Source organism: Triturus cristatus, chromosome 10 (genome assembly GCF_964204655.1).
Source record: "Triturus cristatus chromosome 10, aTriCri1.1, whole genome shotgun sequence".
NCBI classification, from domain to species: Eukaryota; Metazoa; Chordata; class Amphibia; order Caudata; family Salamandridae; genus Triturus; species Triturus cristatus.
The window spans coordinates 370,323,052-370,341,862 of NC_140593.1; the positions used below are offsets into that span (position 1 = coordinate 370,323,052).

General features: G+C 42.2%; 1 protein-coding gene across 1 annotated transcript in view; it reads left to right on the forward strand.

Moving 5' to 3' along the window:
- The window catches only part of DNAH11 (dynein axonemal heavy chain 11), a 3,007,685-nt gene that overhangs the window by 2,394,917 nt on the left and 593,957 nt on the right, over window positions 1-18,811 (forward strand). Inside the window, exon 68 of the mRNA XM_085631597.1 lies at window positions 18,209-18,349. Coding sequence (XP_085487723.1) covers window positions 18,209-18,349 — 141 coding nt within the window. The remainder of the gene's footprint in view (window positions 1-18,208; window positions 18,350-18,811) is intronic.

Consider the following 18,811-nt stretch of genomic DNA (forward strand, 5'->3'; position numbering starts at 1 on the left):
GACAGCGTTAAAATCTTATCTTAGTTCCCTTGAACAAACTTCTTCTTTACAAAAATGACTGAGACAGGGATAACCCAGTAGTGGATCTACACATCTCAGCCGGAGAAGAAGATGCAGTCACAACTCCGATTGCAGAAAAATTCAGAAATACAGTCATCCTGAAACTGCTGGAGCATGTTTTAACACCTTGGGGTGGCATAGTAGCTTTCGTGTTTGAGGCACACGAATCTAACGAAACGGAGGTATTTTATTTGTGGGTTACATTCCCAGCAGCGAATTTAAGAACAAAGACATTTCACTACTTTACAGAAGGAGATGCACCAGTGGAATATTATCTGCTCACTTACCAGGAACATTTATACTGGTTTAAAGGTGCCCTACCCCATATAAGAGTAAGAGTAAGATTAGGCCCGCTCGGAGAAGGGGCAACATGATTGATATTGGAAGCCTACACACCACATCCTGACATTGAAACAATGCCACCAGGAGACTTACTCTTACAACATAAACATTTAATTAAAATCTATAGAAACATGACGCAATTCATCCTGAGGACATTTACGGTCCAACAGCAATAGCTGCAACAAATGGAACTCAATCACAACTAAAATCACACCACAAACATTACATGCAGTAATGGGAAAAATGCCCACAAAACGTGAACAAATGCCATTCTGGGTAGCTCAGAAAATAACTCCGCTTGAGGCAGTAGTCCTGAATACTACCCCATATGAAAAACACAGAATGTTAACAATCTGCTTGCCCATAGGGATAACACCACAAGTAGAGGATTGTACCACTTGGGGTACAGTCTTTGCTGCCATTTATACCAGAACTCATTGTATACCTTCATTAGCAGTTATACCCAATTTGTTAAGACAAATACAGAACGAGTACGGAGCAGAGCCTGCTCTGAACTTATGGATGAAGTTACTAGGTAACTATGCCCAGGTATCGGCCATAATTTTAGCTAATATCAAAGGGGAGGCAGCGTCTGTGGCTATCCGCCAACGCATAAGGGACTTCAATCCTTTAGATCAAGAACACGAACTACCTAAAATATTTGGAAACTGCATATGCAGAATTAGGCAGAGACAGTTTCGGTGGGAAAGCTTTAAAACCACAACTGATGGGCAGTTCTGAGAAGGACACTTCAACGCAGACACCTGCTTCTTCTAAAAAGAAGTGGGAAAATAAAAAATAAAAAACATTTAAGGGAGACGGATCTCAATCCCGAGGTAGATCTCCTCCACAGGAGCCCTCCGAAAATAGGTATAACCTCAAGAATAGGGATAAAATTAGGAAACCTGACAGGTATCAGGATACTGAAACACATTCCTCTCGTTCCTTTCAGGATTTATCGAAAAACTCTGAGAGGGAAGGACGGTCAGAAAAACAAGAAGAGCGTTCAAAGTCCAGAGACATACAGCACGCTCAAGAATACCCTTCTAGGAAAGAAGACAAGCAAAAGCCACAGTTCAAAAATAAAAAGGGTGCAGGTCTAAAGATCAGACATGCCCAGAATTCTGAGGACTCGACCACTGAACGGGGAATGGGCTCAGACGATGCTAGACAGTGCAGCAGAGGTAACAATAGCTCACCAGAGCCTGATGGAATTTCTGGTGATAGCGGACTTGAATGATTATATCACGGTGGAATCACCTGATACTAGAGTGAGTGTCCCACATAAAGTATAAGAAATAACGTTCCAAATGGAGAGGGACAAGTGCAGGAAAGTGAGAGGTCACCAGCATTCGTCATAAATTGCCCTAAAGGAGAAACTGTAATTCTACCCGCATTCTCAGACTATATTCCCAGGCACTTGCAACACACAGATGCGCGAGAGTGGGTGGTAGCCCAGGCTCCAGCATTGTACAAAATCCTGTTGGATGGGATGAGGATTCAACCCACCACACAATTCCTTTAAAAAATACTCCTACTGCACAGAGGCAGTATCACATAAAGAAAGAAGCTAAAAAACAGGTCAGGGAGATCTTAGATCAACTTGAATACCAAGGGGTGATTGAAACATGCACCTCTCAAATGAATAATCCTTTGTTTCCTGTCATGAAACCCAACAATACATATTGTCTAGTTTTAGATTACAGACATTTAAACACTTGCACTAAGACATTTGCAGTTCAAAATGCACACAGTGCCGCATTAGTGAATAACATTATGTGGAAAAAATACAAAACAACACTTGTTATCTCAAATGTAATTATTGCCAAAATATAGCACCTGAAAGCAGGTATCTAACAGCATTCTCAGCGCTAGGGTCACAGCGGCAATTTTTTTGACTCCCCCCAAGGGTATATGAATAGCCGGAGTTGTTTTCGGCCAGGGTAACAGAGTTACTTAAAAAATTAGATGAAGAGGCATTGTACTACGTGGATGAAATGTATCTGACGGACGATGACCTAGAGGAACACTTGAACAGAGTGAATACCATAATTTTGGGATTTGTATCTGAGGGCTACAAATTTAACTTTAAAAAATCAAAAATTGCCTACCTCAGTGTCCTGTGTTTAGGATATGAGCTTTCAAGTAAAGGAAAAAGCTTGGCAACCAATTTTTTTGAAAAATGTGCACTGCTTTAACCTCCAAAATGATTAAACATTCTACAATCAATACTGAGATTCCTAAATTTTGGTCGAACATACATTTTGGATTACGCAGAAAGAGTAAAACCTGAATACAACTTGATTGAACCTGATTTCTCAGCAGGAAATTGGACACAGGAACACACAGATACACTTTGTTCCTTACAAGCTGACAAACACTTACAGACACGCATAAACGTACGCAACCTGGTGATCCGTATAATTGCGGGTCAATCAGGGTACACTTATCTCACATACAATGAAGGTGAAACAGTACTAATTGCATACAAATCACATTTGTACACTAATGCTGAGATGCGCTTTGCATCCACAGAAAAGATTCTAACAGCAGTACAGACTGCTGTCATAAGAGAAAGAGCACTAGCACAGGGGAAACGAATAATAGTAGTGACTCCGGTTCCAGCCTTAGAGGCTGCGACCAAGGCAAGCGTCCCTAACGCTAAAGCCTTACATCCGAGATGGATACAATGGGCTAATTCTCTCACTGAAACAGATGTAGAATACAGATACGACCCAAATTTAAAGACTAAAGCATTCCTGCAATACGAACAAGAATATCCTCTACCTAATGAAATAATGCCTCTGGATCAGTATGAATATATTATTTACACTGACGGATCTGCTCAACTGACCATAGGAAGTAAGCAACAATATAGAGCAGCGTATGCAATCGCTAAAGGTCGCATGCGGGATGGAAAGTTCCATCCAAGTTGCACAAAAAATTAATCCCTAGGAGACTGCACGGCACAGTTGGCAGAATTAAAAGCACTGATACTGGCACTTGTAAATACGGATCAAGAATTCCCCACACTAATTGTGTGCAATTCCTTTTACTGTGTGCAGTCATACGAGTACTTGCAATACTGGGTTCCAAATGGGAACAGGTAGTGGAGTTGAAATCCGAACTACTATGGACTCTCGGGATACACACACTGAGTCATCAGCGTGATGACGTTCACATTGAAGGGAGTTCATTGTCTCATGAAGCCGCGAAGGGGGCTGTACATACGGCTTCCACTCATTCTAAAACGAGAATAGACGGTGAGATTATGGTGGCTGTTATTGCTTCAAGCAAAAACAGCGGTGCAGTACCAAAAGGATTTCCACTCAAGTAATCCTACAAGTTAGATGCCAATAACATTCAATTTGCTTAGACTCCTGGAGTGGGTGATAGAGTAATTCCAAATATGGATTGTAGGTTAGGTTTAATTCTAGCAGCACACGAAGAGATAGGTTCTGCACATGCTGGAGTTACGGCGATCGTTTCTTTATTGAAACAACGCTGTTGGTGACCAAGGTTAACAAAGCAGACCAAAGACATCGTCTTAAAGTGCGATATAACCCTGGGCGTAGTGGGGCTATGCAGAGCATCACGGAGTGGGGGCAAATCTACGTACACTCCACACACTCTGCGTAGGCCCACTACGTACCACCCACCTCCCTCCCGCCCTCTTTTAAAATCCCTTACAATGTTTAAAAATATGTTGAAAGTAATTAAAATGACTTACCTGAGCTGCGGCGTCCCGGGGCTCCCTCTTCCTGCTCTATCATGACTTCTTCCTCACAAATGCACTTGCGCGGGCGCCCGCGCATGCGCATTTCTCGCAGTCCAAGGCAGAATGAAAAATATGCTTTTATAGAAGTCTGTGCCCTTAACCTCCGCTTGAGAGACTTTTGATCTCGAGATCGCAAGGTCTGCAGCTGAGATACAGGTGCTCATCCATACAACCTGCCCTTTCCATTTCGTAGAAATGGTAAATCGTATCTTTAACATGTCTGATACGACTGGCATTGTCCACCTAATTAAGACCATAGGTTCTGGACTTCTAAGCACCTTTCAGACGGTACTCAGTTATACCAAACTTCATACACTCTATATTCGGAAGCATCTTTGGAGGACTTCTGCTGATCCTGTTTCTAATAGCAGGTATCCTGATTGTCTTCTATCTGCTACGCAATGGACGTCCCCGTCACCAAGGAGATGGAAAAAGCACTCCTGGAGCAGAAATATCATGATCACATGGTACAACACCTAGGCACGCCTCGCCTAAGAGAACTAAGTGCATCTTGGTTCTTGTCATTTCGACCAGTCTGGATGGACTGCATCTTACCTGTCCTCCGATGCCTGTTTTGTGGAGAAGAGTGCGTGTTAGACCTTTGTTTGACACTCATCATGTGCGCAACTGGAAGTAAATGCTCTACTGGACCCGACAACAGCCCATGTTCTGCAGTGTCCTCAGCGTATTCCAATGTTGTTGGCGGCATTCCTTAAGCCACCACAGGTAATAGCTACACCAGTTGGTATGAACACTGCATCTTCCACTGATACCCAGGCTTTGGACGGTGCACAGAAGATCATCTGTGCTCAATTGACGTACTCTGCGAGGTGCAGCAGGGGCCGTCTACTGCGGAAGCAAGCAACGGAAATGTTGCATCTACCAGAACTCATTTCAGCTCGTCGTGTGCTGAAAGAAATTCGCCCTTTTTTTAATAACAAGTGCAATTTGTAACTCAGATACTAAATTTACATTCCTTTTCATTTATTTGGGCATAAATGGCTTTCTAATGCTTAAAGTGGTTTGAACTATAACAGCGGACACATTTTAGAGCTAGGGCCTGCTAAAAAAAAATTCTTTAACATTTTGTAAGTCTTCTTTTAGAAAATTTGTAGACTTTTTTAAACATTTTAAGCTAAATAAATGTTTTTAACACTTTGTGCGTACCAATGTCTAGTTAGAATGGTAGTACACTTAAAGGTTACATATGTCATCCAGTCGGAAGAGGAGTGGGTGTTGTTTTCCATATAGGTACCCTATATAGGCGCAGGTAACACTGCAACCTTTCACTTATTACATACATATCAGTTCATAGGGACTGACCTTTTACCTAGATACAACACTGCTTTCAGAACGTGGGTTTTTCCCTGGTTCGAAACTCATACATTATGCATGAGTCTTCTTGGAAGCACAGCAGGACTGACATCAGGACGAACATCTCCTGTATAATATCTATGTATAATGTTCAAACTAGGCCGTCTTCCTGGTTGCACGGGTTGTGTGAAATACCCGACAGGACTCACTTTTTAATGTGTGTTGGTTTTAAGCTTTTTTATAGAATTGTACCTGCCATTTTAAACTTACCGGAAAAGGCACTGTGGTTTTCTTGGCACTGGGCACTTTAGCCTCCCATAGCCTCTTGCTAACGCTGCTTGCCTGATTGTTGGGACAGGGGGCAGGGAATACAGCGGCCATTGGAGGTGGGCGGGCTAGTGTTTCCACATCCACATAAGACACACGCTGGCGCGACCGAGCTGCGCCGTCTTCCTGGTTGCATGGATTGTGTGAAATACCCGCCAGGACTTGCTTTTTAACGTGTGTTGGTTTTAAACTTTTTTATAGAATTATAACTGCCATTTTAAACTTACCTGAAATTGCACTGTGGTTTTCTTGGCACTGGGCACTTTAGCCTCCTGTAGCCGCTTGCTAACGCCGCTTGCCCGATTGTTGGGAGAGGGATTACAGCGGCCATTGGAGGTGGGCGGACTAGTGTTTCCACATCCACATAAGATGCACCCTGGCGCGACCGTGCCGCTGGCGTGCCGAAGGAGTACCTAAGGCAAGCTCGTCTGCGCCCGTCCGTGCTCGGGCTGAGCTCATGGCCAGTCCCCCTGGTCCTTTTAGGCCAGATCTACAGACGTATGCAAGACACTTACTTAGGAGACTGGATCCAGAGGGTGGGAAGGCGTGCTGTCCAAGGTTTCCACCCGGGATCATGCCGGAAGACTTGGCAGCCTCCTGCACAAACTGTCATCTGCCCCCCCCGGACATTATGGCCTTTCCTAGTAACTATTCTCTTAAGTAGTCAGGTGGTTCAAACAAGCATAGTGATGCTGCCCTGATTAAATGTCTGCTCTTAAATTCCAGGTCTCTCATTAAACGCAGCTTGGAATTTTCCCTGTTTATTGAAGAGCATGATATCAGGATGGCATTTATAATGGAGGCATGGACAGATAACACCTCAGGAACTGACATTGTCAAATCCTCGCCCCCTAATTTTCTTTGCCACATGCTGGATAGACCTTTAAGGAGGGTTGGAGGGCTGGCAGTTATCTATCACAACAGCCTAGAGCCCACATTCTCGACAGCCTCTAATCCAGCATGTGAAGCCCTGTCACTCAGCATGTGACTCTCTCCCCCGGATACATTTAAAGCTATGCTTATCCACCACCCCCCGGGCCCTAGAGGTGCTTTCCTTGACTCCATTGGTACCCTTTTGGAGGAGGGGATGTGCGCCAATGCCTTTACAATTATGGGGGATTTTAATTTTTATCTGGAGGATCCTTCAGAGCTGGATAACATTAGACTGAAGCAAATTATGGACGGAGGGGATCTCGGGCAGCGGGTAGATGGCCTTACACATGTTACTGGGCATACGTTAGATGCAATGTTTTCTAATAATACCGCCCTCTGTGTCGGAGATGCTGCCACTCCCTTGGACGGATCATGCCGCCATCATTTTTACTCTTTCGCAGATTCCAAGAAGATAGCTATATCGGCTTGGTAAAACATTGATAGTACTGACTTGGGGATTTTTTTTTTAACTAACTACCCCAAATCTCCTAACTAGTGTGGAAGTGGCTACGGCGGCTTACTCGAGATAGATAGAGGCCGCATGCATCAAATTTGCCCCGGTTAAATTGTACACCCCTAAGCGAGCCCATCCCTCAGCACCTTGGTTCTCTGCGAACCTGCAGAAACACAAAACTGATTGCAAGAGGCTGGAGAGGGTATGGAGGAAAGGGTACAGCAATAGAAACAAAGAAGCTTATAAAGTAAACCTCACTATCTATAAAAAATTACTCCTAGAAGCAAAAAAAGCCTATTTTGCAGAGCAGATTAAAGAGGCCAAATCCTACTCCGGAGAATTGTTTAGAACCATCTCCAACCTTACGAACCCCGCCAAATCGGACATTCACAGCAGCCCTGCACTCTGTGAATCGTTAGCCTCCTTCTTTCTCAATAAGGTGGAAGTTATTTTCTCCTCCGTTATCAACCACCAAGGAGGGGTGGGTGAGGTGGCAGCCAGGCCAAAGCCTATGGCCATCAGCACCTCACATACGTTAGAGGGTTTTACACCACTTGAGACTCAGGAGGTAAATACACTTTTGTTGGCGTCTCGATTCGGGTCTCCTCTGGACCCCTGTCCAGTATCAGTGATCAAAAGCACCCCACAGGTCATAGCCTCCTTCCTTACGCCATTGTTTAACGCCATCATTGAGTCAGGTCGGTAACCTAAAACCTGGAAATCAGCCTCAATACTTCCGCTGATGAAAAAAACTAAACTGGATAAAAATGATCCTAATAGCTACAGACCCATCTCACGACTTCCGCTGCTGGCTAAAATGATAGAGAAGGCCATCAATGTGCAACTTGGCACGTTTTTTCAGAGCAGCACTGCACTTGACCCCACACAGTACGGCTTTCGTGCAGGACATAGCATGGAGCTAGCTCTGATTAAAGCCACTGAGGAGGTTCGTGAGGTGGTGGATCAGAGAGGCGTGGCGATCCTGATTATGTTGGACCTGTCAGCTGCTTTCGATACGGTCCATCACAATGTTTTGATGGACTGACTATCTACGGCGGGGGTTCAGGGCAGGGCCTGGAGCCTCCTGAAATCTTTTCTGGCCGATAGAACGCAAATGGTGGATCTTGGGAGGGATAGATCTAAGCCTTTTTTCTTGCCATGCGGGGTGCCTCAGTGGTCTTTCCTCAGCCCCACGCTTTTCAACATATATATCAGCCCGCTGGCAGCCCTGATAAGATCTTTCGGGCTTCAATTAACATCCTATGCGGACGACAAACAAATTGTGCTGTCCTTACAGCGAGGCAAAGAAGCGGAAATGGCTTCAAGATGCCATGCCTACGTGAAAGTCATATCCGGCTGGATGGCCGCCAACTGCCTGTAACTTAATGCAGGCAAAACGGAGGTTATTACATTTGGGAATAACCCTAACCTCAGGACACCTGACCTGTGGCCTGAAGAAATGGCCAAGCCTTCAGCCCCCACGGTTAAAGCCAAAAACCTGGGAGTGATTATGGACAATAAACTTGCCTTTGGCGATCAGGTCAGTGGGGTTGTCTCGACAAACTTTTTTCTCCTCAGAATCTTGAGGAAAATAATGTTTTTCCTACCAGAGGACAGCTACAGGACAGCAGTCTCAGCCCTCATTTTGTCACGGCTGGATTATTGCAATAGTCTATACCTGAACATTAAAAAAAAACCATCTGTATAGACTCCAGGTAGTGCAAAATGCGGCTGCTTGGCTGCTAGCGGGCCCATCTAGGTTTGTCTCAGTCAGAGATGGACTTCGTCATCTGCATTGGCTCCCAGTAAAAAAACATGCACAATTCAAAGCTCTGTGTACGGTTTTTAAGTCTTTGATGGGCAGTGGTCCTGAATTTCTGAGCAGACGTCTCCAATGGTATGTCCCAGGAAGAATGTTGCGTTCCTCGGAAGGAAAACAAGTGATTGTTCCCCAAGTGAAAAAAGCTAGCTGAGGCGGCAGCAGTTTCTTCTTCTGTGCCGCAAAAGCCTGGAACAACCTCCCAGTGCATCTCAGGAATTCTACTGAGCTCCTTTCCTTTAGGAAGGGGCTGAAGACATGGCTGTTTTCTGAATAAGCTGCTGCACCCATGGATACTAGTTGGACAGTGCTCAGTGCCATGACACCTTTGGGTATAAGCGCGCTTTAAAAGCTCTAATAACACAACATAACATAACATCCTTTTAGGCCGACACAGTAATACAGCAAGGTAGGACCCCTGGGGAGACCTGTGGGTATATATACATCATGTCTTGCTTACAGAGATAGAGGAGACCGTGACTTCCAGGCTGACACACTGACCAAAGACGCTGAGAATCCTGCATACAGACGTTCCAGCTAGCAGTGGTCTAACATCTCTCAAGGGGTGTCCATCTCAAGACCAGAATGGGGTTCCATATTCTCTCCTTTCTCAGGTAATGGGGTTGACTAGACCTTAAAGGGATTCTTGGCATAACACCTACACCGATGCTAGGTGCATTTAGGTACATCTAGTTAGGGAGGCATTGTAGGAGTACGCACTTTCTTATCATGTGTTTTATGTACTTGTATATATTCATGATTACTGCAAGATGGTAAAGCTTTACCATCCCTTTACGTTTGTAGTTTTGCTAATCATATATCTCTGCTATTGTCTAGTGGTTGTTAAAGCAAATCTATTTTACACGAGAATAACAACTGTTCAATAAATCCTTATTGAAACGCCCAGACTGTTTATTCTGTGTATCTCGGAGTACAAACTTAGTGATCACGAGTGTCTGAGCGAAAAGTTGTATATTTTTTCCATGATTCTGAGGGATCAGGTTGTCATGTTCTGAGGTTGTCAGAAACTATTCTCTTCCCGATAAGAGGAGATTCTAGTGGCACTGTGAGCTAGCTAATGCAAACCATGGGGTGCTCAGAACCATTTTGCCACTAAACCCAGTTTGTTATCCGAACGCGCAGATCCTGTATAGGCTATATAGGAACTACATGATGGGGGATGCATTAATGGGCGAGGAAGAGCCCTTCCCCCTCAATTGAACTCTTTTAAATGTTTGCTCTGACTCCTTGATGCAAACTAAGTCCAGGCCCTCCTTCTAATTGCTGTGGTGTGAGGACAATTTTATGAAGCTTACTTGTCTTGGGCTGTGCAGTCTTCAGGAACGAATAGCAAATTCAGAGAATCCTGCACAATTTGTTTCATATTTACAAAAATGGGCACATTTCCAAGGATCCTACACAGTTCCAGGTTCCACAAAAGAGAACTGTGTTGTTCCCTTGATTCATAAAAAGTACACAGGCTATAACGTCTCCTTATTTATTGAATGTGCAGCTGTCCTTTAGCAGTGCAGAAGGGACAGTAATAGAGAAGGCTGAATTCAAGAAGTAGGACATTTTCCACCTTTGTCCACGCATCTATTATTGTGAGAAGCACATCAATTATGGCAAATAGATTTTCACTGCAGGTCCTTCCACTTTGCCTACTCACTACAAACAACACAGATTCAGGCAATAGGTCTTTCTTTTGTATAGAACATGATACAAATATACACATTATGCATGCAAACATTTGCCCAAGGACCACACATGCTTGCACATTTATATTTATCTATATTGATTTATAGTTTTGTACAATATGAGCCAGAACCAGCAGAGCACTATAGGAACTAAACAATTGCAGCATTAGAAAGCCCAAGACAATATCCTGCAGAAATAGCAACTCCCCATAAAACATTCTTAGCATCATCTTTCTTTCCAATTTTCAAGGGAATTGTTTCCATCAAGTCAGAGTGCCCATTCTCAAGTAATGCCATATAATAACAAAAACTGTTTACAGAAATCTCTAGTACTTTTTACATCGCTCATTTTGTGAGAGGATCACCCTGTAGACATTCCCAACTGAAACTGGTTTTAAAGGCTATATATAAAGGGGTTGTCCCAATAGAGAGCTGTGGCAGACTTTGAAACAGCTCTCTAAACAAGCTTGATTCAGACCTTTTTCTTTCTTGAAGGCTGGTGTTTTCAGGAGGTGAGAATCTGCTCTTCATAGTGATCATGAGCCATTTGAGATGGCTAATTAGCTGGCTAGATAGTTGTGAAAGTTGTTGTGTACAGTTTTATAGAGATTGGAAACTAGATCAACTTCTCACCTCTATAGAAAGCCAGATCAGTGACAACAGTATTGAAGTGTAAGGAGAATGTTTTCAGGTGCCATTATAATCTGATGAACTGCAGCACTGAATGGTGCTTTTAAGAAAGCAAGATGAGTTTTTGGAATTTCAGTCAGAAGGAAAATGTCACTGCCGAGTCTAAAGAAGACTTTGACTTGCATTACAGATTTGAAGTTGTCTGCTGTTATGATGGACTTAATGTGCACTTTTAGCCTTTGCATTAATGTGTGCCTGTATACTGTGGGGACGTTTTAGAGGGTGAAGCCTAAAGATTTATAATTTTCCGCAATAATGTGAAGCTGGGCTGCTCCCTCCAGCCGCACTTGCTTTTGAGGGCAACATTTTGAAGGTGAAAGGAGGTGTAATTTAGGGGCCTATTTTGATGTCGGGCAGAATTGCTTCTGCCTGACACCGACTTGGTCCTGGGACCAACCGACCTCTGGTCAGCGGTCCCGACTGCCTCATGAGTAAACCGGTTCATCGTAAACCGTCTGTAATACATGGTCCCATAGGGAAACAGGAGGTGTGGTTCATCCCTGCACCGCAAGTTGCCTGCCACGGGGTACAAGGATCAACAGGAGGGCACCATAGGTTCCCCCTTGGCCCCCAAAGAGAGGCCGCACACCCATGGGAGCCCTGCTGAGGGCCCCCAAACACATTTTACGACATGGTTTCCATGTCAGACAGGCTGGGATGGAAACCATGTCTGAAAGCGTGTGTCACAATCCAAAGGGCAGAAAGGCCCGCCCTTTGGGATTTCAGGCCTGCTCTGACTGGCCAATGAGCTCCATGAGCCCATTGTAAGCCAGCTGGAATGACTGGCCAGTTTACTTTGTGACCACCGGTATCATAATGCGGTGGTCAGAAAGCAAACCGAGTGGCCCATTATGATGCAGCCAGAAAGGCTACGACAATCAGTTGGAACCTTTACGGGCCACATCGTAAATGGCCCCTTAGTCTTTGGATGGTTCAGCTTGAGGAGTCGATGTGACATCCAGAACTGAGGAATTTTAGGGTGTTAAAAAATGCATCAGTTTCCTCTGTGAGACCCTACTTGGTTATCAGTGTAGTTGTGAAAATAAATATTGTATGCTTCGAGAGGGAGCAGAGGAACTCTGTGTACAAATTCAAGAGCACCGAGATTAAATATAGACCCTTGGAGAACTACGTGTTAAAGGGTGGAAGGGCTTGACAGAGAGTTTGCCAGTGTTATTTGCTGGTAGCAGGTGGTCAAGCTGAATTCAAAGCACCTTAATACTGTCTCATACATTCCTATCTGTAGTTCCACAGCATTCAAGAAAGTGTCATGATTAACTATATCAACTTCCCTGACAGATCAAAAAGGGAAAGTAGACAGGATTTGCCTTTGTTTCAGACGCAGCGTGCATTGTCCACTAGTTTAGCTGTTACGCTGCCAAACAATCTTGATCATACCATGTAGTGTTCCTTTTGCCCTCAGGCAGTGCAGGTATACCAACTTACCATTTAGAGCAGGGTAACAGAGTAGTGCTCTGTAGATCTCTTCATAGGTTACCTAGAAATGATCCCCATTAGAAATAGACAAACATGCCCTTTCTGGCTTCCCACTCACCCTTTCCCCTGAGCCAGGACATAATGAAGACATCGTCATATGTGCGACTAGAGGCTTTTATTGGATGCTAAGCTAATAAATATGCAAAACAATATAGAAAATAAAACAATTATTGTGGCAATAGGAAATATAGAGAGCATAGAAATAATGAAGAACGATAACCATTTCTGCCGAGTTTCTGTTGCTAATGTTAGCATTTAAAAGTTCTGCCATTTTGAGAGTTGAAATACAGCATGTGACACCTACGACAAGCTGGCTGTATTGGCCTGTAGTGTCCTTGAAGGTGATACTCCAAGGAACGAAAGAATGCCATCTCTGTCTAATCTTGATCTCCTATTTATAGCCTTTTTGCATGAGGTCCATATGATGATGTCATCATCTAAGGGCCCAGAGTGAGAAGCATCTCATGGGAATTTATGCAGTCTTCTATACATTTATATATGCAAAGCAACACTAGGTCTGAATAAAACAGCAAACCATGTTAGAATATTGTTATGTGAATGGAAAGCACACAATCATAACATAGATAAATATACACAATATGCTATTACATGCATAATGCAATAGAGTTAGTAGAGGTGACAAAAGCCACTGGAAAATTGTGGGCATCAATTCATAATAGGACATATACAGACAACGTATCATTGCAGTCTCTATGCTACAGCCAGATCTGAACCCCAGTTGTAGATCATGAGATCATCAGGAGATTTGTTTTCATTAATGAAAGTGTTTTTCTTGACACAGCTCTCTAGCACTTTAATGAGGAAAGTAACATTAGCTACTGTTCAAAGGTTATTCAGGTTGTGTGGGTCTCCTGCCATTTTTTAAATAATGGAATAACTTGACCAATTTTCAAAGCATGAGGAAGGACAGTATACGTAAGAGAGGAGTTGACCACCATCATTGTGTACAGAGAATGCAATATACCATTATCTTTCACCAAATTGGCTAGGATATAGTCTGAAAAAATGAGAAGATAGTCTTAAAGTAGTCATGTTCTTTGCAGATGTGCCTGTGATATCTTGTTCAATGAACGATAGTCCTCCATGGGATTACAGATTAAGGCAAACCATATCTTTGAATTGTCAGTAATGAGAGAGAGCTCTGTCTTTCTTATTATGTCATGGAAGAAGATTGAGAATCCCTCATAGTTCACTTTGGAATCTGGGATGTCATGAGCAATTGGGGAGGGGGGGGGTTGGCACTATGTTTATTAAACTCAAATAGTTTCTTGGGGAAATGTTTTGCCAGATTGATCTCTGATATGAAGAAAAGTGATTTGTTGGATTTGAAAATGTCTTTTGTAGGCTTTACACCTGAATCTTAGAGTTGTATGGTTTGGTGTAGCTAGGTTGCTCTCCATATTCTACCTGCTGCTGTGCAGTTTCCTCTCATCATCGAATTATCTGGAGAAACACTGTGAAGAAATTATTATTAATTCCGCCTTTTAAATTTAAGAGGGGAAGTTCATCCACTACTTTAGTATAGTTGAATTATAAATGTCTATCAATGCTGGTTGAGTCAGGGTGTAGTCAGGAGTTCAATAATTCTGCAGAGATCCTCCTTCTCAGTATGGACCTGTGGGTGTGTTTCAGGTTTTTTGCCCAGATGTTTAATTTCTTTATTTTTCCCAGGACATCGGTTTTGGTGCAAAGAAGTGAGATTGTAATCCAGAAAAAGTCAGACAGAGCCACTGGAATTTGATTTTGACTCTTGAGGACACATAAGCTTGGTTTTCAGGAGGTCTAGGGTTGAATCTTATAAATGTGGGGGTCATAGGAAGATTTGTTTGAGAACATTGTTCCTCAGAAAGTGAGCTAATTGAGATACATGAGTCACTTGTGTTTACCTAATGCATATTGAAATCAAAAAAGACATTATCTGCAGCTGAATTTAATTTATCTACTAAATATTCCATCAGTTCTTCACCAAAAAGTGGGTTTGCTTTCTGTGTATTATTATCACAGTTGATGAGCGTTGGAAGGTGGGGATATGATCAATATTTAGAGATCTACATTGGATGGTTAATCTGTGAATCAACACAATGCATCAACCTCAGTTTCCCTCACTATCTACTGTCTGTGAAGAGTCTGGAAGCCATGTTTCCATCAGAAATAGTAAGTCTAAATTTTCAAAGTAATCAAGTCTGCAATTTCTAGACAATGCTTGGGTGCAGAGCTACTTATATGCAGAAAACATTTGACAGGAGTGTTTCATTTAGATAGTGGAAGCTGCATCAAGCGGGATTTAAATAAAGTAGCAGAGGTGTATATAAAGTCTATTTAGTTTAAACTGAGGACATCTCTCACTCAAACTCACTGCAGATTCTGAGAAGGTAGTGGTTGAGTTACGAGATTCAGAGGTCTTGTATGATAAAATCATATCTTTATTATTTTGTAGATAATGTATTCAAACTTCAACTTGACATCGTTCTCTGTTATACATGAGTTTTGTTCCAGAAAACATAAGAAAGGAACAGGCATGTATGTAGAGGCTTTAGAAGTTTTTCTATTGCATTCTTAAACTTCTTGATGCATTTGGGGTAGCGGGACATAGATATGATTTGAGAAGTGAGTTAGTCTACTTTATCTGCTAGGGATTTTATGTCAGGGCCATGTGTAGAAAGGATGCGTTGCATAAGTTATGGAGAAAGGGAAAACCGATATTTGCGACACCTGCTGTTCCAATATGTATGCGCCTGAACTTTGGTTAGGCACAATTTGTGATTAATAGGTTAAATGCTCATAGGGAGACACTTCTTATGTACCATCTGTAGAATTCTTGTAAGAGCATAAGAGAAAATGTCTGGAATGATAGGTAGGAGCCCTGGGAACTGGTTTTTAGAACAGAGAGTGCCAACTGAAGTGTACTTAGAGTGCCACATGGCCGGGGTGTCAGGGTAGAGATCATTATGTTGGAGAAGAGTCAAAACCATTAGAAATCCAAATCAAATATAGAGTCGGTAAAATGATTAGCAAAGATGTGTGGGACATGACTGAACAAAGAACTGGAAGATGAGGAGCAGAGCTGGAGGTATTTGGTGAGAGAAGTTGGAACGGTAAACAGGAAGAATAATCTGTGTAGAGTACCTCCTTTATTTGAAGGAGGGTGTGAAATTTGCTATCAAATTAGGCCAGAACATTGTTAATGCTTGAATAATTACCATTCCAGTGTTGAAAATGGAAATTGAAACTTTCCCATGTATGAGTGCAGGAGTAGCATATAGTTTATGTCCATATGGAATGATTCTCACTTCTGAAACTTTCAGTACTCATGTGGTATCTTTCTTATGGGGTGGGGATATGTGGTAGGATACAAAAAAGAAGGAACATTTTAAGGGAGCTCTGTCTCCCTCAGTGATACTCATTTGAAACCAATAATTCTGGGAATGCTCTCATAATCTTATGTTTAAAGATTTTTAGTGCCATGTTTTGAAAGATTGTAGGTTGAAACATGTTGGTAGTCAAGGGCTACACTACCCCCATAGAGACCAGTTCATTGTTTAATGATTTGTGGGGTTGGCGCAATTATATGAAAAATTAGCTCTTATGACCAATTGGTTACCTCAGTTGAAGCACTGGGAACAAACTGAGAGCATGCATTTGGAGCAAAAAAAGACAAAGTGATATACTACTCTCTAGCATATCAATTCACCTTTTAAAGAAGAACATCCAATTTTGAAGCTCCAACCTTCCAGTTAACTTTTTGATATTTGTATTTTTTATTTGCTTGTGAAATAAATAAAATGTATAATGTTTGAGTAGTACACGTATAATTGTTTGTTTGTCTGTGCATTGTTTTGGGGTTCAAATTATATAAATTACTTAGGCCAGAGTCCCCGGAAGAACTTGGATCCATAGAAGTTAAAAAGTTACGAATCGCTGCATTAGAGCAAGACAGTGGGAAATTCATGTCCCTAGATTGTTTTCAAATCTTCCTTTTATCTGTTCCTAAATGTTAGGATATATGACGAAGTCCTAACAAAAAATGAACTTCGAAGTGCAAAAAGTCATAGTGGTAATGAAGGTTATTCGTTGTAACTAATTTCCAGTAAGAATATCCAAGATTGAGATAATAAATTCAATAACCTGGATCATGGTTTTCTGATGGAGTTTATGGTGTCTCATTCCAGCGCATAAATTCATGTAACTATACTCGAGAGCAATAATACTACTTCCAATGTCATTGCTGATATATTTCCTGTAATCTGGTGGATGTTGAAATATACACAAACCGCGCCCTACCCAGGGCCATTCATGCACACTCATCCTACACATCTCACACATTCAAAGCCACAAATGAACACAAACCATCAGATATATAGAAACATGCACACAAAATGCCAGACATGCAGTCAGCAAGGCCAAAAAGACAAACTGGCACATGTAACACTAGGCATATGGTTACCGGATTACAATGCCATTGAATAAAGGCTTACTCACGGAGGCAAATTATGCAGGTATACTCAGACCAAAACACTACACCTGCAATCAGAATGCAAATAAACAGGCACCCATACACAGTGGGAGAAACGGACAGAGAGACGGATGAAGAACCCTTCACCTCTCCTGGGCCATGTCTCCAAGGTTGTCTTCCCAATTTAATGCTCAAGATTTTCTAAAATATGCCACGGGTTTTTGTTCTGGTGCAATTATAATCTTTGATTAGTTTCTATGTATCTATGTTTTCTTCTGTCAAAAAATATCGTGGTATCGCATGGAACAAGTGGTATCGAGGAGAGAAGACAATGGGTCTTCTGAGGAGGTTGTGACTTTTGTACACTAGTCATGTGGTCAGTGCCACCTTACTAGAAAGCTAACCCATCAGGATAGCTCAGTGAGGTGAATGCTCCCGCCTAAAACATGCAGAGTTCTGAAAGTGATTAGATGAAATCCACGCAGACCCGAATTGGGTTTCCACCCAACCAAGGTCTGTATATTGAGTACCTTTAAGCTAGGTAATATTACCACCTTTTATTTAGACCACTTAGAAATGGCAGAAGTGCTGTGGAAGTGCCATATAAGATAAATTATTATTGTGTATTCAAGTTTTCTTTTCTTTGCTCATTATTACTTTATATTTAATATTAGAAACAATAACAGCAACAAAAAAACCGCTCAACGCAAGAAACGTACTTCATATTCACTTCAGTCTATTTTGGCAGTGTTTCTCTCCTTTTGTTTCATCAAAGTATATCCATATTTGTACTTATTTGCCCTGAACTCTCATTGCCTTTCAGGTGACTGAAGGAAAGGAGAACGAAGTCAAAATTAACGAGGCCAGAGAGCTTTACCGGCCAGCAGCTGCAAGAGCCTCGCTTCTCTATTTTGTTATTAACGACCTCAGCAAAATGAACCCCATTTACCAGTTTTCACTGAAGGTACGGTGCGTTTTATTAAATGAGGCGAAGAAGAAGTTTGCTGAACATTCGTCTCACTCCTTGGCTGCCCCTCTGTATTGCGTACAATGAATGCTCATGCCTGCATGCATAGGACACAGAAATATGTTTGTTTACATTACACACAATTTAATGTTAAAAGTTATTTTGGTACCTTAAATTCATTTTCGCACGTTCTTCCGTGGTCACCTTGAAAGTGATAGTTTTGAAACAATGGTGACCTATATTACTTGCTAGCCCCATCAATTACTGTGCAGTACAAATACCCATTACATAAAAATAAAAGTGTACAGCTGTCGCAGCCATAGCTGTGATATACCCGGGTCCCTATGAGAATGAGAAAGAGTAATTGTAACACTAAGCATTCTTTTTAAAAGAATTGAGGAAATTGTCTTCTACAATAAATTATTATTCAACGTGATGCTTGAGAGATGCGGAAGGGAA